General features: G+C 51.8%; 1 protein-coding gene across 5 annotated transcripts in view; it reads right to left on the reverse strand.

The window, feature by feature from the left end:
• Positions 1–5249: 5249 nt before the first annotated feature.
• ARK2C (arkadia (RNF111) C-terminal like ring finger ubiquitin ligase 2C) overlaps positions 5250–24107 on the reverse strand; it is a 131547-nt gene continuing 112689 nt past the window's right edge. For 3 of the 5 annotated variants that reach the window (XM_073898261.1, XM_073898260.1, XM_025886636.2), the window contains exons 3-8: positions 23804–23914; positions 20056–20185; positions 18218–18322; positions 17781–17876; positions 12058–12164; positions 5250–11551 (exon numbers count right to left, since the gene is read on the reverse strand). In XM_073898261.1, coding sequence (XP_073754362.1) covers positions 11434–11551; positions 12058–12164; positions 17781–17876; positions 18218–18322; positions 20056–20185; positions 23804–23914 — 667 coding nt within the window. In that variant the 3' untranslated portion in view covers positions 5250–11433. Of the gene's footprint in view, positions 11552–12057; positions 12165–17780; positions 17877–18217; positions 18323–20055; positions 20186–22387; positions 22524–23340; positions 23438–23803; positions 23915–24107 lie in introns of those variants that run through there. The other 2 variants (XM_025886635.2, XM_025886637.2) reach the window with 2 other exon arrangements.

Below are 24107 nucleotides of genomic sequence, written 5' to 3' on the forward strand. Positions count from 1 at the left end.
CCGTGGGGGTTCTTTCCCCATCCCTTCAGCCCTCCAATCTGTCTTCTTTTTAGGACCTAAGATACCTATAGAGGAGGTCCTCGGGCATCCCTTGCTCTGGCGAGCTCTGGGCATTCAGGCCACTCATCTCTGCCATCAGCAGCCGGCCAGCCCACCCCTCATCCCTAGCATTGGATAAGAGGGCAGCCAGAAGGAAGGGGGTACTCTCACGCCACCAGCAGCCATTTCTGAGGGTCCTGTCCGCATAGCCACGGCCTCCTCCTCAGCCCCTCCCCTGTGTCTGAATGAAGAAAGACGGTCAGCTCGAAGTTGAAAACAGTGGTCCGCCCCGCTGTCGGGCAAGCACTGAGTGCCCTCGCTGTGGGATGCGGCCTCCGTTGTCTCGTGGCTCCAGCCGAAGCTGGTGTCATCATGCTGCTGAGGGGCCCAGTGTCAGCGACTCTTACCAGGATAGGGCAGGCCTGGGTTGAGGACACACCCCATGACCTTCGTCCCTTTACTTTCTGTCCCTTACCTGCCCTGCCCCCTTTGCTGGCCTCACAAAGGACTTGTCAAGCCCTGATGAAACTGTGTGAAGACCCCACAAACAACGGTCACACCTTTGGCTCATTCAGGTACACTTCCCCCCAGCCTGGTTCCCCAAGTTCTTGGGGCCTGGGTCATCCCTGTCACGGGCCCCACGTGCAGCAGGTTACCCTCCAGCAATGCCCCGAGCACCACCGTGCTCCCTGCTGACTCAGTCCTGTCTGCCTGAGGTCTCCGGGCACCCGCCCAACCCCTGTTCCCAGGCCCCATGCTAGTCCACCCTCCCTGCTTTGTGGGAGCAGGGAACTTAGCACCCCAGCGAGCCTCTGACTCACCCAGGGGCTCCTAGGGGTGAAGCTGGGCTTGAACTAGGCTGTCTGATGTCCTTCACACTCCGTGGAGGAGGTGGAGGGAGGGGGTGGGGGAGAGGCGCATGGCGGTGGGGAGGGGGCTAGGCAGGCGAGTCCCCAGGCTTGCAGGATTCAACACCTGTCAGGTCCTGCTTCTTTAGGCAGCCCCTGGCTGGAGGGAGTGTTGGGACCCTCGGCAAGTCCTATCATTGGGGGCCCTGCAGGCCTCCTTCCTTCCACCAGTCTGTGCTGAGGCTGCAGGCAAAAGTGGGGGGCATGGCCTCCAAGTTGGGCACTCTGCCCTCACTCGGCTGCTGCCCTCCCCCTGAGGAAAGAGTGAGGGACACGCACAGGACGCTCTGCCTTGTAGGCAAGCACAGGAACTCCCCTCTTGGAGGACAGAAAGCAAGGCTGGGATGAGGGTGAAGCAGGCAAGAAGCCCGGGGTGCAAAATTTAAGGGGGAGCTCAACCTCAGGCTCCTGCAAAGGCAGGGCCACAGCTAAGAGTGAGGCCCTTAAATGCTGCCCACACGGCACCTCCCTCGGCTCCCCCTAGTCCTGGCCCCAAGCAGGAAGTTACTCCCTCTGTAGCAGCCGCAAAGCTCTCTACCCCAGCAGTTCGAAATTCCATCCCAGCCACTGGCCAGGGTGACGGTGAACAGGCCCTGCCTCTTGGGACAGTCCCTCCTGAACCCGGCTCACCCGAGGCCCTGCTGCCAACAGAGCCCCAGGGGCATTGCTGGGCCTTTGGCCACGGGCAGGTGGTGCTGGACGCCACCCCTCCTCCAGCCAAGACAGAGCCCCTCACTGGGGCCCAGGGTAAAGGAAACAAAGGAAGGACCGGTCTCTTCCTCCCCCAGAATCTCCCTTCCTTTCCTGGATCCCGGCCAGAGCTGCTCATTCGCTCCCCAGATCCCCCTGGCACCCGACAACTCGACAACTCGCTGTGCTCGGAGCCTCTTATAAGGATGGCTTCTTGAGTGACAACGTTTCCTATCCGCTCCACCTTTCCTCTCCTGATTTAGAGACAAGCCTACTTTTTTTTTTAGAGACAAGTCTACTTTAAAGAATATTTGGAGAGAACCTTAATTCTATTGCTTTGGAGTAACTGCTAACAAAGTATTTCCAAATAAATACCCTGGGGGGTCCACATCAAAGAAAAGGTAAGACTCATTTGCAGTTAGCACAAGCTATTTACATACAAACTGTTGCACCAAGGTCTAAAAAACACATCTGCTCTTAAGTAGGTTCAACAAAAACCTTCCAATTTTATTTCCTCAGCTCTTTGGCTGAACAACATTTTTCTTCCAAGATTTTGATAAAAGTAAACTCGGCTCAGTTCAGTTACACACCTTCTGAATTCTGATTCTGTGGGGCCCACCCACAGAAGTACTGTGGGCGCCCTGCGTCCTGAGGAGCTCTTGTGCTGTGTGTGCATCCTGAACGGGTACCCCCATCTGGCCCAACCCCTTGGCAGAGCATGGCACCGGGCATCAACCACTGGCAGGCACCCAAATGCCCCTCGAGGGCAAGGTAAGGGGCTTCGGGGAACAGGTGGGGGAGCCTCAGCTTTGGACAAAGGGAGTCAAGAGCCTGGAAAGGAAGGGAGGAAAGAGCCTTTTTGCCCTAAGTTTAACAGGGGAAGTTTGGATAGGGGCACCCGGATGGTGAGGGAGGTGGTACTGCTTATGAGCTGGAGGGAAGAGGAGTTCTGTGCCTTTGGCCTGAAGACCTCAGTGTGGCTTTTCTTCTAGAGTCTCCAACTGAATGAAGAAAGCCGGCTACAGAGCCGTGAGATTCCAGAAGTCTTGGTTTTGAGGTCTTAGCTACCAACCCTCTTACTGAATTGGCCATTGGTGGTGGCTGCCCATGGCCAGGGTGGCCAGAAGGGAAGAGTAGACATTGATGGGCCTGGAAAACTCTCTGGGAAATGGAGACGGAGGGGAGAACAGGAGGACAGAGGAGAAAGACTATGGAAGGCAAGGATTTTCTTTAAACATCATCATCATCATCATCATCATCACCACCATCACAGCTAATATTCATCTAGCGCATACTAGGTACCAGACATGTGGTAAGCACTTTCCATATATTAGCTCATCAAATCCTCATGAAGACATATGAGGCAGACGCTAACATGATCCCATTTTATAGATGAAGAAACTGAAGCCCGGAGAGTTTAAGTAATTTGCCCAAAGTCACACAGCTAACAGGTGGCTCAGGAAACCCAAGGGCAGGGCCTTCCTCAAAAGAAACTCTGAGTGGAAGCTGGATCCGTGAAACAGAGGAAAGAACAGCTTCTCAGGCCGGTGGTGGGGACCACGGGGTGGTTCCCGAGACAGAAGGCCGCTCAGCAAGTGCAGGGCGAGTGTGGGGAAGCAGTGTTATTTCCTGGGCTTAAGGCTGCTCCTGGGGCATGTGGATGAGGGCAAGAGGAGTGGGGGGCGGGGGGCGCGGGAAATGAATGCCCAGGGAAGAGAACTCTCTTGTTTCCTACTTCCCGGGAGCAGTGGGGGTTCCCCCAGGGAGCAGGCCTGCTGGGGAGAAGCGGGAGGGAGACCAGGGTGGAGGGAGCAGAGCACCGGCTCCCTGGGGGTGAGGGGAAGAAAAACGGAATGGTTCTTTGGGCTGGCTATGGGGTCCCCAGACGCAATGTCACTGGGGATGTGGCCAGAAGGGTTTCCGGATGAGATGAGTATTTGACTCAGAAGGTAGATGGCCCTGAATGGAACAAAGAGCAGAGAAAGGGAGACTCTGTCCCTTTCCTGCCCTGGGACTGGGATTCTCACCATGGGCTCTGCTGGTGCTCAGGCCTTCCCACGCCGCCAGCCCGCAGACAGACAGCAGGTGCTTCGGCTCAGCCTCCACAGTCATGCAAGCCAGTTCTTCTCAATAAATCCCCGCTGGAATATACTTCCTACTGCTCTGTTCCTCCGGAGAACACTGACTAATTCAGAGACTCTTCTTCCTTAACTTAACGTCCCATCCCGGGGTGGGGGTGGGGGGGACCTTCTCCGTGACTGGGAGTCTCGGGCCTCGCTGTTCTCTGAGGAATCTCTTTCCTCCCGGGCGCTGCCTCAGCAAGGTTGGGGGAAGCGAGGTGGAGGGGATTAGGAAGGGTGTGCATCGGCCCATTGTTGGGGGGGCACGATATCCACGGAAAGAGAACTAGTGTCCCAGCCCCCTCCCCCCAGCCCAAAGCTAGCCCAGGCCTGGCCTCCCAGGGTCACCTCCACCGCGGGGATGCACGGAGACTAATAGGGATAATGGAGGGATGCAGGGCCTGTAACTAGAAAGCTGCAGAATTCAAAAGCTGGAGGGAGCCTAGTCTGCCATTCCCATTTTTACAGTGTGCAAGACCAGGGAAGGGAACCGTCTCTGCCCTGTCCCCACGCCGGGTCCTGGTGAGTGCTGGGTTCGGCACTGGAGACAGAGCCCTGGTTCTTGGATCAAGAGACACCGATGGAACTGTGTGGAAGGCTACAGACAGCATTTTGGATCATCTCGCTTGCACAACGACGAGGGATTTGAACCTCCCGCAAACTAGGGATTTTAGTTAATAATAATGTCTCAATATTGGCTCATCAGTTGTAACAAATGTACCCCACTGAGGAGAGGTGTTAGTTACAGGGGGAGAGAGAGCACGGGGGACCCTCTGTACTTTCTGCTCCTTGTTCTGTAAACCCAAAACTGCTCTAAAAAGTGAAGTCAGTTACTTAAAAGAAAAGGCTTATTAATATCAGTTCTGTTTTCAGGCGATGAAAGAAAGTCACCTTTCAGTTCACTGATCCACACATTGGGAAGGGACTTGAGACCACGACGCAGGGTATCCTGGGCTCTTACAAAGAAATAAGAAATCCATGCCTGCTGCTGGAAAGCAAAAGTCCTCCCTCACAGAGAAGCTGAGGAACCCTCTAGTTCAAAATGCAAGCGATTACAATTGAAAACTGATCAAAAATGAGAACTTTCCCCTTTAAGATTCATAGACTAAAGTTTAGGAAGCAGGTTAATTAAGTCAGTGGCGCTGAACAGATTTTTTGAGAGATAAAGAGGTTTAAAAAAAAAAGGATAAATAAGAGAGAAGGAGGAAGAAAGAGAAGGGGGGAGGGGAGGGGGGGGGGGAGGGAGGAAGGAGAGGGGAGGGGAGGGATGAGGGAAAGGAAGAGGCGGAAGGAGGAGGGGAGGGGGGAGGAGAAGAGGGGAGGGAGAAGGGGGAACAGGTGACCGACAGGGACAGACAGCGAGGAAAATGGATGGGAAAACGGTGAATATTACCTCATTTCTTAGACAAAGACAGGTCTGTGAGAGGCTTTCTCCAGATGCCCCTGGGTACGCAGAGAAAGAAGCACCCTGCACAAGTGAGGTGTAGTTAGCAATGCAGTTCATTTTTATTAGTTATAAATAAAGTACAAAAAATCCACCAAAAGTGAATCTAAGCATTTACACAATTCCTAATGTCTCCGCCTTTTCATTGATGCACTATTGCTTTAATATTCATAATAAATATTCTTCTAGCTTTCTGCTATAAAATAGTCTATGTAGCAAAATGTTGCACAGCACAACAGAACAGAACAGCAGGAGGGTTACAAAAAAGGACAATCAACACTGAGGATAATCCTTTCACTTACCAGAGGCAACCGAATTACCCCAGCAGGCCCGGTGCGGCTGGCTCTAGAGCTGAGAAGTGAGCCACAGCCAAGGCCAGGGCAGGGGCTCGGGGAGGGGTGGGGGGGGGAGGGGAGGGGGGGGCACAGCCCAGCCAGGGCAAAGGGCCCCTTCCCACTCTGACCCCGCAAAGCAGCGTAAGGCATGTCCGCCCAGGAGCCCTGCCGAGGGGGCAGTGTCCGCCAGGCCTGGCGGTGTGGTGGTCGCGCACCCCGGTGGTCGACCCCACAGGCCATCTCCGAGGCTCCAGGGCAGAGGCAGAAAGGGAAGCTGGGCAGGCAGCAGGCAGGAAGCCCAGGGAACGGGACCCATGGTCTTGCTGGAGCAAAGTTGGGGCGTAGGGGCCCGACGAGGCCCGGCCACTTCCTGCAAGCCCGGGGCCGTCCGCGTGGCGAGTCTGGGCCTCCGCCTCCTCCCCCATCAGCACCATCCCAGGGGCCTCATGTGGAGGATGGACGTCTCCACCAGGCAAAGGCAGTGATGTCAAGAGGCAAGAGGGAAGGATGAGCGGGAAAGGAAGGGAGGGAGGACGGAAGGGAGGAGGCAAACATGCAGGGAGCACAGGAGTGGTCCTCCTTCTCCCGGCCAGGGTCACAGCGGGGCCCAGAGGCCTCTCCTGGGGGCACGGACCTCCTCTCTCTCTTTGTTGGCTCAAAGACATCTGGGCTCAGGGCACTGCCAGCCTTTGAGGCCACCGATTCCCCAAACCCTCCCCCGGCATTCCTTCTCAGGAGCAGTGAGGCAGGAGGGCCCTGGCCCATCCTCCACAGCAGCCCCTCCCACCCACAAGCCTCCAAGGAAAAAAGAGCGCCAAGGAGGAGAAGACCCTGGGAGGAGAGACCAGGAGTCCCGAATCTGTGTCCCAGGGCTCTGCTCAACAACACGGGCTCCAAGAGAGGACAGGTTGGAGTGGCAATCCCAAACATCACACTTTGGGGCTGGTATTCTGCCTCCCCCATCCCCACAACTAACAACAGCACGTGGATTTCAGCTGGCTCTGCAAAGGCCCACCAAGGCTTGTGAAAGCACATGTCCTGTGTCCAGGATGTGTCCGCCTATCCCGCCTCCCTGTCCCCCGCAGGATGCCCTCCTTCTTTCCATCCCTCCATCCTTTCTCTTCCCCTTCCTTCTCGCCTGAGAGGGTGAGACAGCACAGCGTGGTGTCCCACCCCCCCTTCTGTGTCATTGTCTCTCTGGGTCTGAGGGACCCTAGACACCCTCCCCTTCGCCTCCCTCAGCCCTGCCCAGAACACCGAGACTCAAGGAGGCCAAATGACTTGCTCAAGTTCACAGGGAAGTTTGCAATGGAGCTGGTCTGAGAACCTGAGCCTCCTGACCCCCCAGTCCAAGGCTCTTTCTAATAAATCAGTCTTTTTGGCTTTCAGATGCTCCTGCTGGTAATGTCTGAGGGGCCCGGTTCTGGAACCGGAGAGATCTGCAGCCCAAGTGGAGAGAGTGACCCCTAGTGCCCCTGGACCTAGCTGGGAGGATGAAGGTGGGGTGGGCTGAGGTTGTGGGAAGGGTAAGGGAAGAAAGAAAAAGAGATTAATGATGGGGATTTGGGGAGGGGGCCAGGGTAGCAAGTGAAAGGATTAGCCCAGTCTGCTGACGAGTGCAAATTATATTTATATATGTGCTAAATACAGTCACTATATTGGAGTTTTTCACTAGGTCACAGCATACAGAATCAAAGGTTTGCATTTCGTATGGAATGTATCCAAAGAGGCCAGCACCACAGTAGGACAGCTTGCAATCACACACCCTGATAGTTTGGACGAAATAAAGTTCGCGGAATTTTATTTAAATTTTTTTTTTTTGTATTCATAGTTGTTTGTCATCGTACCAATGCATGCAAAGCATTCCACTCCCAGAAACAACGCCAAAATGAGGTAATAGGAGTAATAAAAAAAATTAGTATCCTTTCTAAATAAATAAATTATAATTAAAAATGCAAAACAACTATAAAAATAATTAAATAAGAACCCACGATATCTACAAGTTAGTCATAAATTATGATTGTTAAATATAAGGCATTTAAACTCACAAAACCCTGTAAACTAGCAACGTGCCATGTTTTTTGTTTTTTGTGTTTTTTTTTTTCATTTTTGTTTTTCTATCAGCTGAAATCGCTCTAGCATTTGCTCTACGCGCAGGAGATGAAACACGACAGGGGACCTGACAGACGTTGCTACAGCCCCACGCGGGGAGTGTTCGCCCCGCCAGCAGGCGGCGGGCGGGGGGCTTGGGGGATTTCCTCAGGAAAAAAAAAAAAAAAGATCTGGTGCTTTGTCTTCACCTTTGAAAAAACTGTGCTTGTTCATTAGGCGTAAAGAGTTGAGAATACTTGCAGGGGGGTGGGAGCATTTGCAGAAGAGGAGCTTGAGTCCTGCCACAGCTGCTGGGCCGAGGGGGGGGGGGGGGGGGGGGGGGGGGGGGGCCCAGGGGTCCCGGCAGGTGGAGGAGCCCCGCGCCTGGGCCTCTGCCCCGAGCCAGCCGCCTGTGGCGTTGGTTGGTTTCGTGGATTGGCGTCCTTGGCGACCCTCTTTGGCCCGGGCTGCACTGCGGCTGGGAGGCCCACCTTGAATCCTGGGGTGGCTCTGCCCCAGAAGGCACTCATGCGTCTCAGTCAGGAAAGGGTCTGAGTCCCTTGAGTTGAGCAGAAGGAGGAATACCGGCGGTGTCCCCTCCTGGAGGTGGTGGGTACAAGATGCTGAGGCCTGGCGTCTGCCTCTTCATCATCTTCCCAGGGCTCCCCAACAAGGGAGAGGGGGCTTCGAGGGCGCAGAAGCACAGACTCCTCTCCCGGGTTCTCACCCAGAGAGCTGTCCGGCTAAGGAGCCTGGAGCTGGCAGGGGCCTGAGTCCACATCCCCTCCTATGCCCACCTACAGGGTACAAGGGCCCCAGAGAGATGGGGAGGGGAGGAGGGCTTCAGGATCCACCCCCCCCCAAAGTCGGTGGCTGACCTCTCCCCTCTGGGGCGATCCCCACCCCAGTCAGTGCCTAATGTTAGCCTGGGGCACTCAGAGCCTGCCCAGTACAGGGAGGAGGAGGGGACCGCATGCGTCCCACTCACAGCCTCTGAGACAGATGTTGGTGCCCGCAGGAAGTTGTTTACAACAGCTCGGTAGGCACTCAGTCCTACCACTTGAAAGATGTGTTGATGTCAGGGAGGATCAGAGAATGTGAGTGTTGGAAGGAAATTTAGCAAGCATCCAACCCAACCTCCTTGCCTTACAGCTGGGGAAACTGAGGCCCAGCAGCGTGGCATGCTTTGTCATTGAAGAACCAAGACTAGAACCCACACCCCAGCTCTCGCGCCATCTGCCTCCGCGCCGACTCCCTCTACTTGCTAGCCTTTTGAACCAGCCTCAGAGAGCACAAGAGCCCCAGACTGAGAGGGGAGTGACCTTCCCTGGACCACCCTGGCTACTACCCCCAGGTCACAGCAGGCTGGGGAGAATTCCCCACTCCCTGTGGCTACTGGTAACTGGCTCTCCCTGAAATCCTGACTCGGGAGCCCTTTCTACACCAGTGGGTTCTCCAGCCTTTAGCCCTGGAGACACGGTTCGCACACTGGAACCATGGAACTGGACAATGTAATGCTCATTGCTGTTAACCCTGCATCAGCTAGTCACCATTTTTGTGCTATTATATGCGTCTTGGCTCCTCAGCTTTAAGTTCCTCAAGGCAGGGATATTGTCCTCTTTCCCCGCACTGAGCAGGCACTCGGTAAAGATTTTAAAGAACACCAGAGTATGGGTGCTGGAAGAAGCCTCAGTCTGAGGAAGATCCTTGAGTAACCCTCCCACCAGAAGCCAGCCACATCCCCCATTCTGTGCCTGCAGGTGTCCGGAAGAGCCATGCCTCCGCCTGACAGCTCTGGTTGTGCTAGAAGGTTCTACCTCAAGCCCAAATCTGCCTCTCGGTCATTTTTACCCATTGGCGCTGGATGTACCCTTGGTAGCAGCAGCGCAGACTCAGGTTTTCTTAACCTTACAGAATTTCTTCATGTAGGGGATAAGTATTCTGTCCTCCTTAGTCTTCTCTTACTGGTATGAGGGCATTGAGACTGGGGGAGGGGGCAGGCTTTGAGGGCAGTGCAAATCAGGGAGGGGGAGAGGCAAAGGAAGGGAGCAGAATTCCAGCTGGGCGGGGGTTTTCCACCTGTGGGTGAAGAAAACTGGGCTGGGGTTGGAATTTGGTGGATCTTCCCGTCCCCTCTCTTCTGTCCTCCCATCTCTCTGCTCCCTTTGAGGTTCGAGAAAACTCGCAGGGTGGTGCAGAAAGACACACGGTGTGGTGTCACTTGGAACTTCCATGTCAGCCTCTCCACCACCGCCCGCCCCCGGCCCTAAGCCCCAAGGAGGTTCTCAGGATGGAGCACGAGTTTGTTGTGTGGAGAGTGTCAGTCCTCACAATGTCTGGGTGAGGTAGAAGAGGGGGCCATGGGGATGCACTGTCGCCCGTCTCCCCTCTAAGGAGAAGGAAAATGACGCACAGAGAAAGAGCGGGATTTGCCGACGGTTGTCAAAGAGTCAGAGAAAGAGCCAGAGACTAGGGACCCAGGGCCTCCCAAACCCAGCCAACACAGTCTCGGGACCGGGGCCATCTCTGAGAGACTCCATCGGGATCTGAGACCCCCCCAAAGGAAGCTGAAGGCCCCCCTCCAGGTCCACAGTGTTTGACCTCAGCCCCTGAGGGCTAGCCAAGAGCACTTTGGCCAAGGCCAAGTGTCTACCACCCGTGCTAACATATCTTCATCATCCAGTTAATTTTTTGCATAGGGAGGCAGTGGCCAAAATTGCCTCTTTGTGACAGGGCTTAAGCACAGCCAAAAGGAAGAAGGTGGCGTGAGCAGGGACACCCTGGCTCCAAGGAACACGGGGGCAACTCTAGCTGAAGGCGGGCCCCTCCCTAGTTCCACGTGGAACCGGGGACATGGCTGGAACTGAGTAGTTGGGCCCTGGAACTGGGGAGCCCTCCTTCCAGACAGAATCTCCCCTTCTCCTACTCAAACTCTGCCTTCCTCACCCTGGCTGAGCCCCTCGGGGGCCCGCCTAAGCCCCCCATCTGCTCCTTTTCCAGTCCTCCCCTTCCCCAGATGCTCCCCTTCCACACTCCATGCACTGTAAACATGAGAAAAACAAAAGCAAAGGAAAAAACAAAACCGAAAACAAAACAAGAACCCCCGCCTCCCGCCTCCCAACCTGGGTGGGGGAAAAAAAAAAAAATCATCCTTTTTCACCAGAAACAGGATTTGGCTTTTTTTTTTTTTTTTTTCCCCACCTTTGATTCCTTTTTCCTTTTTTTCTCATAAAGACAGGAAGATTTGGGCTGTCGTTGGTTGGTTCAGTCAGGCACCAAAACAAGGAACTCAATGAGAAATATTTGGTGCGAATTCGTAATAGCGACATGTCCACCACAAGATGACTAGAGCACCACACACAATATTTTTCTTAAGCTAACATGCTCCGGCTGCCATCCACAGAAATAGCTAGAGACCCCTACGTGGTTTCTACGTGGTCGAGAGGTATATATACAATCCTTCAAAGGACAGGATTGAGGGGCCTGTCTATCAGCTAGGACCTTCCAGTTCACATCCAGATTCTCAGCAGCGTGGGCCCCCCCTTCCCACCCCTGCTCCGGGCACGGCCAGCTCCCTCCCGCGCAGCGAGGTGGATGGGGGCAGTCACCATTCTGGATGGGGGGGTCCTCCCCCCCCCCCTCCTTTCCCTCAGACACCGATACCGCCTACTCCTCTTTCCACAAAATGTGCTTGCAGGCTTTTCCTCTACATCAAATGGCTCAGAAGGCAAAGTTTGGCTGCAAGGGCTATGGCCGTGGGGGGACCTGGTGAAGGAAAATGGGGCATCCACGGGCTAATTCCTCCCTCAGCTGTCGGCTCCCAGTTGTGTCTCAATGTCCACTCGGCAGATGGGACATTTCTTGCTCATGGCGAGCCACTGGTCCACACACAGTTGGTGGAAGAGATGCATACAGGGTAGGCGCCTGGAAGAGAAGGGAGGGTCAGACGACTGGTGGAAAGGGAGGGGTCCCCGGCAGGCCAGGGGCGGCTATCACAGGTTGGGGGGGGGACCCACACTGGCACCACTGGGGGACGGGCCAAAGAGGGTCTTGGGAGCCCTGCCCCAGAGTGAGGCTGTGGCTGGGATGAGAAGTCATGACAGGGAGGATCACCCCATGGCCCTCCTCCTCCATGAAGCCCTTTCAGACCAGCCTGAAACAAAGCCATGACTTTGTCTGAGACCCATCCAGGCCAAACATCACTCTGTTCTCTTACACTTTGTGTCCACCAGTCCACACCATAAACATCACACATCTAGAACATTCCACACCCCACCTTCCCAGAACAACCACATAGCCCACTATAGCGGCACACTTAGCACACACACGCACAAGAGAACAAGCACCGTAGCCCTGACATACGGCACATGACTGATTACTAACACCTGTCGGGGGGAAGGGAGGGGAAACAGAAGAGGCGGGTCTCCTACCTCACATCTTCTCCATCTTCCAGCATAGACAGACAGATTGTGCATTTCTCGTCTGTGTCTGACTCCTCCCCCTCTTCCTTCTTGCCCTTGCCATCCTGGGGTCTTCGCTATGAGAAGCAGAGGAGAAGCATTAGGTACCTGGCTCAGCTCACCTGGTGACCACTGTCTTTCAACCACAGCTTCCCCTCCCTTATCTGTGAGTCAGTGTCTTCCTAAATTCTTAAGGAATCCCCAGACTTGTATGCTCACCCCAGGCCCTTTTCCCGGCCCCCTCCCCAACTCTTCCCCCTTGCCTCAGGATACAGTGGTGGTTATCCTGGCTGAGGGGTATAGAGTTTGGAAAGGAAGTGGGTGTCTAATGAATCAGTCCATGGCAAAACTATGGCTTGTGCGTAAACTACTTCTCCTTCCTATTCCCCTCATACTGTCCACTCCTCCTTATGTCCTTTCCTACCTAGATCCCTGCCTCCAGGCTTCTGCCTCCACATTCACGTCCAGCATGCTTCATCCCTCCATCCACTCATCCGTTTACTCCTCCACCCATCCATTCCTCCACCCATCCACTCACTCACTCGCCCTCCATCCACCCAACGTCTCACCCATCCACCCAACCACCCAAGCATCCATATATCCATACGTGCATTCATCTACCCAACCACCCAAGCATCCATATATCCATACATACATTCATCTACCCAACCACCCAAGCATCCATATATCCATACATACATTCATCTACCCAACCACCCATCCATCCACTCACCCACCCATCCATTTACCCACTCAGCCTCCAACCACCCAAACTTCCATCCGTCTACCCATCTACCGATCCATCCATCCATCCATCCATCCATCCATCCATCCATCCATCCTGTCTTCCTTCCTTCCTTCTTTCCTTCCTTCCTCCTTTCCTCCTCTCCTTCCCTTCTTCCTTTATTTCTTTCACTCTACCAAGGTCTACTCATTTATTCATTCATTACTAGATGAAGGCAAAATTCCTCAACTCCTATAATTTTTACCATACTGTTATTTTATATTGTTGGATTTCTTCCTATCCAGAAAATTCCTTTAAGATATAGGCACTAGCTCCAAAATGAGTTTAGACATCATGTAGTCACTTTGTTTATATTTGTTGACTTTAGTTGAACTGTTTTAAATTCTATGCTAATTATTTGAAAATCATTAACTGCTATGTAGAAAGTTCCAAGTTCTTAGATTGTGTGGACCATGGTTCACCCTTCCTCGGGTAGAGTTCCACACTTGGCCAAGCAGAAGGCACATTATCAGTGCTTTAAAAAACATTCTGGGGAGGAAGGAATCTAATCAGTGAATGAAATCAGCCCAGCTTTCTTGTCCCCATCTCCAAGCTGTGCAGTGAAACAGTCTGATAATATCCATGGGAAGAAAACTAGCCCTTCTGTCCCCTCTCCAGAGAGAAGCAGACTTAAAGGTCATTTTGCCAAAAGAAAAATCTGAAGAGTCACAAGATTTAAAGAAAACAAAACAAAACAAAACAAAACACCACCCACAGAATAACTGTGACCTTGGAGCCAGGCCCAGATGCTGGGTTTCCCCACTCCAGTCCCTGGTCCTAAGCTCTGGAGTTCCTTAGTCTGATGTGGTGCCTGGAGTATTAGAGCCTCTTCACTGGAACATAGAAGAAAATCTATGCTTTCTGCTCTCAGCCTCCCTGGGCCCTATATACTCCAACTGCAAACCATGTGATGGCCACTGCAGTAAGTGTTCCCTCGTCTAGAACCCAGAAAATCAGAATTACATCCATAGTCCCATATAATCATCATGGCTATTGAGTCTGAATGGAGTCATGATGGTCTGCCTGCCTAACAGCCCAGCTGTGTTTCTGGGAGGAGTGGCCTTCTTTCAGTTGGTCCTTTGAGAAAAGGGATGTTCTATAAAAGATACTAATAAGACTCACTACTTGCCTATTTTCTATTGTTACTTTCCCACCATTATTCATGATTTCCTTTTTATAGTTAATGATTTCAAACAAATAGTCTTACCTTATTCCACTACATCTAATCTCTATATATTTTTTAAGATTTATTTATTTGAGAGAAAGAGAGAGAGCAGGGGGAGGGGCAGAGAGAGAGGGAGAGAGAGTCTTAAGGAGACTCTACTGTGAGCATGGAACCCAACTCCGGGCTCGATCTCACGACCCTGCGATCACAACCTGAGCCAAAACCACGAGTTGGATGCTTAACCGACTGTGCGACCCAGGCGTCCCTAATCTATATTTCTTTAATTATTGTCTCTTCAAATCTTACCCTGTCTTCTCTTTTGTATTTTCAATCTTTTAGGTCTTCTGGGTTTTGTCTTCTCGTTATCTCTGTAACTTTTAGTTTAACAGTAACTCTTCTCAGCATGTATTTCATATTTATTTTTTTTAAGATTTTATTTATTTATTGGAGAAAGAGAGAGAGAGAGAATGAGAGAGAGAGAGAGCACATGAGAAGGGGGAGGGTCAGAGGGAGAAGCAGACTCCCTGCCGAGCAGGGAGCCCGATGCGGGACTCGATCCTCGGACTCCAGGGTCATGACCCGAGCCAAAGGCAGTCGCTTAACCAACTGAGCCACCGAGGCGCCCGTATTTCATATTTATTTTATCCCTTCTGCCTGTACCTTTTTGTCCTCATTCACATTCCCTCTCAGGTCAATGTTATTGGTTTTCATTCTGTATGTTGTTTTCATATCTTTACCTAATTCCTATTTTTTATATTTGTCTGCATGACTATATTTCTTTTATATTTTTTATTTTTATCATCACTATTGTAAAATATTTTTTTGTTTTTTATTATTTGACTCTCAGTTTAAATTTTTAAAGTCTTTTTCACATTTTATTTGGGTCCTAAACGTTATCATTTCATATTTTTAATTCTTATTTCTTTCTTATAATATTTTATTCCCCTAATTCTCCCTTTATTCTCATCAGCTTTACCTCAACTCTTTACGTCATTGGCTTGGTTCGTGTTCCCTTTCCATCCTCAGTATGTGTTCTCTCCCTGTCTCCTCAAGGCCTGTGGCACTGAGGGCAGGTGCAGTATGTGGCCCTGGCAAGAGTGAGTATGCCCTGGTCAGAGGAGTGGAAGCTGCTCTGGACTCCTGAACACGCCCCTCATCCCCTTTCCTGTTCTCCTCCAACAGCCTAAAGCTCACCCTGCGGAGAATGATCATCTTCCATTTGCTGATGATACCCTTAGTGACTGAAATACTGTCATTTCTTCTATGAATACCCTACCCGTATAGGACACATTGTAGATAAAAAATGTTGGTTGAGGGCGCCTGGGTGGCTCAGTTGGTTAAGCGACTGCCTTCGGCTCAGGTCATGATCCTGGAGTCCCAGGATCGAGTCCCGCATCGGGCTCCCTGCTCGGTGGGGAGTCTGCTTCTCCCTCTGACCCTCTTCCCTCTCGTGCTGTCTCTCATTCTCACTCTCTCAAAATAAATAAATAAATCTTTAAAAAAAAATGTTGGTTGAAATAACTTGTGGATGAATCCAATCCAATGCCTCTATGAGGATCTGCACAGACCAAGATTCATGGTATTTGAATTGATATCATGGGCATCTCTGCAAGCCTAGAACAAGTGAGCCCTATATCAAGGTGAAAGCAGTTCACCCTCCCTGATCACTCACCAGATACTAGGCACTGTGCTAAGCTGTTATATGCATTGTCCCACTGAATCCCCGGAGAACCCCTTATGGTTGCTACTAACACATCATTCCTATTTTACATTAAAAAGGACAGGGAAGGGGCCAGAAAAGCCAAGTAAGTTGTCCGGGGTTACACAGCTACCGGTGGTGGTTATGGACTGAATGTCTGTGCCTCCCATACCCAAATTCATATGTTGATGCCCTACCCCCCAATGTGATGGTATTAGGAGATGGGGTCTCTAGAAGCTAATTAGGTTTAGGTGATGTCATGAAGACAGAGCCCCTGTGATGGGATTAGTGCCCCTATAAGAAGAGGAAAAGACACCAGAGCTTCCTCTCTCGGCCATCCGAAGATACAGCAAGAATGGAGCCATCTACAAGTCAGGAAGAGAACCCAGTGCCTTGATCTTGGACTTCCCAGCCTTAAGAACTGTGAGAAATAAATGTCTGCAGTTTAAGCCACCCAGCTGATGGTACTTTGTTATAGCAGCCCAAACAAAACAGTAGTAACACTGAAATTAAAAACTGGCCCTATCTGACTCCGACACTTAGTGCTCACAACCATTGTGCCCCTAGTGCCTCATGAGGCAGTGCAAATGGGCTCTGGCTTGACTTCAATGAGCACTTTCCCATGCCAAGTCTCTCAGCACTTGTCAAGCTTTTAATTCTTAAATTTTTAAAAAAGTATTTGTTTTCATGGCAGAATTTATTTTGTAGAGCAATTTTAGCTTACATTAAAATTGAGCAGAGAATACAGCCCATTCACATATCCCTCCCCCACTCAACACACACACACACACACACACACACACACACACACACACACAGCTTGACCTGTTATTAACATCTTGCATCAGTGTGGTACATTTGTTACAACTGATGGACTGATAGTGATACACTGTTATTAACTGAAGAGTTTATATTAGGGTTCATTCTTCCTGTTGTAGTGTTCTGTGGGTTTTGACAAATGCACAATGTCATGTGTCAACCATTACAGTGGCATGCAATAATTTCACTAAAAATAGCCTGTGATCCCCCCATTCACAGTCTATCCCTCCCCCCAAAGCCCCTGGCAACAAGGGACCTTTAAATGATCTAGTTTTGCCTTTTCCAGAATGCTTATATAGTTGGAATCATACAGTATGCAGCCTTTTAGGGTTGGCTTCTTTCACTTAGTAATATGCATTTAAGTTTCCCTAATCTCTTTCCATGGCTCATTTTTTTTTTAAATCATGGAATATTATTCCATCGTATGGGTGCACCACTGTTGTTTATCCACTCACTTATTGAATGACATCGTGGTTGCTTCCAAATTTTTTATTTATTTGAATTTAAAAATGTTTTAAAGATCAGATTCCAGGGCGCCTGGGTGGTTCAGTTGGTTAAGCGACTGCCTTCGGCTCAGGTCATGATCTTGGAATCCCGGGATCGAGTCCCGCATCGGGCTCCCTGCTCAGCAGGGAGTCTGCTCGCCCTCTGACCCTCCCCCCTCTCATATGCTCTCTCTTTCTCTCTCTCTCCCATTCTCTTTCAAATAAATAAATAAATCTTAAAAAAAAAAAACGATCAGATTCCTGGGTCCTAATCCTACTCCACATTCCTGAGCCATAACCGTTGAGAATCTACTTCTACAGGCTTGGGGTAGAGCCTTGAACGTGTGGCTTTAAAGGCTCCCCAGGTGATCCTGTTGCTCAATGAGGATTGGAAGCTCTTGCTCTGACCTTAGTTGCCCATTTGTCCCCATGTGGGATTGGACTTGGACTTCTTTTCTAAGGCGTATCTTAGCTTCACTCATCTTCACTGCAGGTGCTCCCTTTGCCCACCTCATTCAGATACAAGCATTCATACACCTGTATGCCTACCTAACACATCTATTCACAAGTCCACGTGCACACACACACACACAGCCTTCCTCCTTTATGATGAGAGGCACCCCCATCTTTCCTGGTCACACCTGATGGAGACAGGGGAGAAGACCCTGGGAAAACATCACAGCTTCAGGGCACCTAACCACAACCCCTCAACTACGCAGGCTGACCTGCGAGCACCCTCACCTTCTTGTATTTGTGGGGGAAGGTGAACCTCTCAATGGTGTTCTGTACAGCTCCCCGAGTCACATTTCCCAACCTGTCCTCAAGCTGCAGCAGCTCCTGCAAAGAGAAAAATGTGGACATATGCACTCTGCATGCGCTAACTCACACAAACACACAAACGCGCGCGCACGCACGCACGCACACACGCACGCAATAAGGAGGAAGGGCATTGAAAGATGTTAGCAAGAAGCATTCACATAGCCATTGGGAAGGACTTGTCTGGTACTGAAAGACCCCAACATCTTTACTCGCTCTCTCTTCTCTCTCATACTCTCAACCCCGAAGTTCCCCGCAACCTCCCACGCCCCACCCACCAGCAGGAGAAAGGAGGAGGGAACAATGAACAATAATGGTGTCTCCACCGAGCCAGCTGGAGCCAGACAGAGGAGCGGGCGTACCTCGTAGCTCTCCCGCACTGCGGAGGTGTGTCTGCTGGGGTTCAGTCCCTGGAGAGCAAGGAAGTGAAGCTGAGGGTAAGGGTAGTTTCGGATTTCATGGACGACCTGTTGGGGAGAAAACGCCTCGGATAGGATTCCAGGCTGCACGAGTCCAGCATCTGACTGCTCCCCCCATAACCGGCCAATCTGCACATCCCGAGATTCTTCAGGCAAAAGTGCTCTCTTTCCTGCTCCAATACCCTCCTCTCCTTGTCAAGAACCAAGCCCGTGCCAGACCGGCCCCAGAAAAAATAACAAAATCAATAAAGTAAATATAGATTAGTAAATATATACACTGTATACTAATATAATTAGTAAGATGACTAAGCTGATTGGGCATTTATTTCAAGGCAGGCTCTGTCTAAGTACTTCACGTGACTAATTGATCTCATGAGATCTAGGATGTGGGTGCAATTACTACCCCCATTTTACTGGTAGGGGAAATGAGACACAAACAGATAAAGTGAGTGCCTAAGTTATGCAACCAAATGGCAGACCCTGGCTTCAAACGAGGCAGTTGGGTGGCCGTGGGCCACTTCCTTCCCCTCTGCTCAGCACCGCCTCAGGCCATGCCTCAGACGGTGAAGAGGGTGGGCCACGTCCTACCCAGGCGGGACAAAGGAGAGCACAGATTTCAGCACAAAAGACTCAGTAATCAAGGTAAATAATATTTTAATGCAATATTTCTTTTAAAAAAATCAAAATTAATGCAAAAAGCCCATAATGAACAAAATACCAAAATTTTAAATAAAAACAGGATCTGACCCTGCCCTGGCAAGGCCCTGCCCTGCTCACCTCATCCTGGCCCCGGCTATGAGATGGAGGGGCCGGATCTCCATCATAGCTCCTCTCCTGAGCTCTGGTACTTAACCTCTCTATACCTCAGTCTGCCCGTCTGAAAAACAGGGATAAGTACCCTCTCATGTAAGGTTCTGGGTAATTCGCATAAAGTGGTTAGAACAGGGCCTGCCATGCACTAAGCGCTCAATAAATGTTAGCTTTTTCTCTTAGGAGATGGTGCTTCATGGCACCAACCCGAGAACCTCAGAGTGGACAAGGGCTTCAGCGCTCACTCATCCAGACCTCTCATTGCGCAAACAAGGAGACGGAGGAACGGGGTGGTTAATGGCAGAGACAAGGGCTGGAAGGGGAGAAATGTGTTGTAGGGCAGCAACACAAACGAGCTGTCTGGAGATAAGATTTCTCAATCAGTCCGTTGCTGCTTGAATGGCCTGTCTTCACCTCTGCCCCATGGAGCTGGCCGCGCCAGGGCCTGCCCCTTTCTGCAATCGCAGCACCCTGCAGTGACAAAGGCCAGCCCCTTGCACAAAGCAGAACTGGATCAGCAGGCCCAGCCCGAGGGCCACCTGTGGGGGCTCCTCTGTCCCTGACGAAGGCCCTTGCCAGCCACCCCCCACCCCCCGCCGTGAGAAGGACGAGGCAGGCACCTCCATGCCATCTCATAGATAAGTAAAATCAAAGCCCAGGCAGGCGCTGACCCCAAGAAATTAGCTAAATGAGGTGATAATGAGGGACTACCCTGGCTGTTCTTAGCCCCGAGCCTCTTCCCCACAGACCACAGCCCACCTTGCGCCCCTTTCCCTCCTCCAGTGCCCCACTCAGTCCCGCCCACAGTACTGGCTTTCGTCTGGCAGGTGCCATCAAGCCAGGGTGGGAACAGGAGCAGGGAGGGGAGGACAGCATGACAGCAGGACACGGGGGAGCCTCTGGCCTTAGTCCCCCGCCGGCACCCCCAGGCAGCAAGGGGGTCGGTTTCCTGGCAGAGCCCTTGCACTCACCATCTGCGTAGAGGAGGAGTTTCTGGGAAAGTGGTGCATTCGAGGAGTCGCTAGGTAATGCTGATAGTGCTGAGGGATGGGCCGCACCTGGAACTGGGCCGGGCTCAAGCCGGCGTCCACACTGAGATCCCTGCGGGGACAAGGCCACAGTGAACCACAGGGCGGTGGGCTTCAGCCATCTGCTTACGGGAGCGATGTCAGACCTCGAGCCCAGGGACAAGACTGAGTCACGGACCACCAGAGCGGCAAGGGACTCAGCATCACTTGCCCCTCCCCCGCTTTTTAAAGTGAAGAAAACAGAGACTTAGGGGAGGAAAGGGGTCTGCCAGGGCTGAAGGGGCTGGAACAGTCTATGCCTCAAAAAACGTGTTAAAATGAGCGCACCGAAGCTCCCTCCCAAGGCAAAAAGCCCATCCCGGAGAGAAACGCTGGAAGGATCCAAATAGAGCCAGCCAGGGGTATGGAGCAAAGGGAAGACAAGTTAGGCGGAGGCGGGGGCAGAGGTCATATTTGTGCCACTGTGAGAGAAAGCACGGAAGAGGCGCCCCGGTAGCCGTGAGGCTGGGAAAGCTATCCTGGACCCCTGCCCCCCGCTCCTACGAGGACGGGAAAACTCATTTCACATAAAAAAATTAACCAATCTTTGCAACTGAAGAGGAACCAAGGCTCCTTGGGAACTGGCCAATTTCGGGTCTGGAGCAGAAAATGTGCAAAATGATTTGAAACCTCTTGTCACAACTGAAAGCAAGGAAGTTGTCAAGGTCATGTCAAGAGGATTCAGGAACCATCCTGAAGAGGTTCCCACTGGGCAGGGCTTGGACAAGCGGCATGTCAGCGAGCATAATTCCAGCAGATGGAAACTCCTTGAACAGGTTCGGATCCATGAGAGGGAAATTATACTAAATTATACAAAGAAAACCGGTCCCTTTGAAGGATGTCAGGGAACCAAAACTTCATTTTGAAAACTAGTAAAGAAAAGGGAAGAATCCAACACTGATCCTGCCTTTCCTCTGTTAACTGGACCGAGGGTAGCCAAATGGTTGATGAAGGGAAATTTCTCTTTATAAAAGCTCTCTAGCTAATAAATGAATAAGGGATGATGGAGTTATCTGTCACCTCCCTGCATCCCCGAAAGAAATAAAGGCTCCTGGTGAAGATCACCAATTGCTGCTAACACCACAGAAGGACGGACAACCAGCTTTCTGCTGGGAGAATACATCCCTTTTCAGTATTTTTGCCAAGAAATAGTAAGAGTTGAACATGAATCTGCTCAACCCTTGATCTAAGCGCCAGTGCACCGGGAACAGAGAAAAACTGAGGGACATCTGAGGGGACAGCAGAGCACAACCAGCACGATCCAGAGAGAGGGAAAGTAGAAAAAGCAGCCCACATTGCTTCAACAAATACATCCAAACTAAGGAAAAAGATACGAGGGGCATTGAAGGAATTTCTGCTTCCAGATGTGATGTGTGTGTGTGTGTGTGTGTGTGTGTGTGTGTGTGTGTGTGTCTATATATGTGGGGGGGGGCAATGTCTCAGTGCAGAGTTTTTTTGTCAGTTGTGTCTAAATATCAAGCTTAACTTTATTTTCCACTCACTATCAATGACCTTGAAGCGTGCTGTGGTCTGCTTGCTAACATAGACCCTGACATTCTTCCCGGGGGCTTAAGTGCTGGCACCTTCTCGCAGGTGAATCTGGAGTGTTGGCCGAGGCAGAGCTGCCTGCAGGGGAAGGACAGTAGGAGGCTCTTGTCCTCCACCTGCCGTCTCACAGGTCCCAGGTGTCTCTGGGGGGCTCTGCCTGGCCAGGGCTAGGGCTGGGCGGTGGGGCGGGGTGCGATCAGAACCCGGGCATCACAGCGGGAAGTATGAAGCCGGGTATGAGTCAGAGAAGGAGCATGATGACAGACAGAGACATCGGAGCTCAAGGTCAGGGTCGAGTTATCAGGTGCGGACCAAAGAGGGGGCATATTTGGGATTGTTCCTGCAAGCCCTGCAGCTCCCACACACTCCCAGGCCAAGCTGCCCAACTAAGAGAAGCTGCCTGGATAGGGTTCAAATATCCTTTAGGAGGGGTGGGGACAGGCCAGGCAGAAAAAGCCCAGGGTGAACCCAGGTGTGACTCAGGGCAGGAGCCTCCCTCACCCCCAGCAGAGGCCTCTCAGGGCTTCAGTCTTTGTGTTTCTCAAGCAGACAGAGGTCAGGAGGGCAGAGGGAGTGAAGTGCAGAAGGACGGGGGATCTGGCAAAAGCGAGGGAGCTGGCAAGCGAGCTGGGGAGGCTCACACCTGCGCAGCTCCTGACACCGCCCCAGGACAATGCTCACCACTCACCCATGTCACCTCCCCGGTCCCACTCGCCACGCTGGCTGCCCTGTGTTTGTTCAAATCCCTCAGTGTGCGCTGAATTGAATCAAATTGGATGGACTTGACTGCTGAGGGACAGAATTCAATCCAAACTGCAATTAAATCTTCCTGATTTGAATCTGCTAATTAGAAAAAGCCTGGGCTGAAGTTGGTCGCCCTGTAGCCTCTCTTTTGAGGAAGTGTTCAATTTCACAGAGCGTCCCCCAGAACCAGCAGAGGGCTGGGAGACATGGGAACATGTTAGAACAACTATTTCCTGCCCCTGGAAGCACCTTTCACATGCAGTCAACCAGAACTTTTGAACCATTCCTGGATGCCCAGTCTGCCTGACTGACGGCTGAAAAATGACACAGTGTACCTCTGGTTTTTTGAAATATAGTCCCTGCCTCTCCACAGAAGTTTTCTGTTTGTTTGTTTTACGTTCTCTAAAACAACAACATTGTTGACCCCAAAGTTGCAAGACCAGCCCAAAGAATTCCTGGATACCCTTCACCCGGACTCCCCATGTGTTAATGTTTTACTATTTGGCTACATTTGTAGTTCCTTCTCTCTCTCTCCATGTATACTTACAACAGCTACACACATACTTCTCCGTGGGCTTTTCCCCTGAACTATTTAAAAATAAGTTGCAGGCGTGATGCCCTCTGAACCTAAATGCCTCAGGGAACTGCACGTCTTTTTCAAGTGTTCGGGCGTACGCATCGCACCCTAGTGTAGGTCAGCCAAGTGCGGAGCTAGAACCAGAGTCAGGTGGGATGGAGGACCCCAAACCAAGCAACGCTGCGTCGCAGGGCAACAAAGACCTCTGTCTCTCTGTGTCCCGAGGGCAAGAGATTTTGGAGGACAAGGACGTGGTGCCTACAAAGATACCACAGCAAAGTCCTCAATCTCTCTCCCCAGCTTCTGTCCACAGTCCTTACCTCCAGCCTTGCTGGCTCTGCCTCCACAAGCCTGTGTTTGGTCTTGCTGGGTTGCCCTGGCTCTTCTCTGTGTATTCCTCAAGGTCCACCCCCTCCGGCAAGCCTTCCCTGACTAGCTAGCTCCTGAGACTCTCCTTTCTGCCTGCCTCCCAGAAACCACTGGTTTCCAGCCCTCATTGACCTTGGGAAATGTTTTGTATCTCTGTCCCCTCCTCCCCTGCAGGACCTTGAGCACAGAGCCCCAAGCTGGGCACATGATGCTATCCAGCCACATCCTGAGCTAACTGCTGAAACCAGGCCCAGTGGGGGCCATGTGGCCTTGAGTGTGACTAGGGGCACAGGCAACAGCGGGAGCTTGAAGGCAAGGTCCTCTGTGCCATTCAAAGTGAAGGAAATAGGAACGCCGCGACTCAGGCAAGCCTCTCCTCCCCCCCGCCCTTGCTTAGGCACCCCAAAGACTCACCAGTCAGTGCCCTCAGCCAAATACCTAGGCTGAGGCGTCTGGAGTTGGTGGCCGAAGTCGAAGCTGGGGTGGAGGCGGTGAGGATGGACAGACACGCGCTCCTGACTCCGCCTGCACGGGAAGGGAAGGAGGGCCCACGGTGTCAGGACGGCCCCGGGCCAGCCCAGCCCGCAGGAGCACAGAGCAGCCCTGGCCAGCCTGAGCCTACAGCCTACAGAGCAGTGGGCTTTGCCCCTCTTCCCCGAATTCCAAGGACGCTTCCCAGCCAGCAGCAGCCGGTAACTCAAACATTCCTGCTGGGGGG

This window comes from Callorhinus ursinus, unplaced genomic scaffold, assembly GCF_003265705.2.
Source record: "Callorhinus ursinus isolate GAN/ISIS: 27379988/994484 unplaced genomic scaffold, GSC_fseal_2.0 scaffold11, whole genome shotgun sequence".
Taxonomy (NCBI): domain Eukaryota; kingdom Metazoa; phylum Chordata; class Mammalia; order Carnivora; family Otariidae; genus Callorhinus; species Callorhinus ursinus.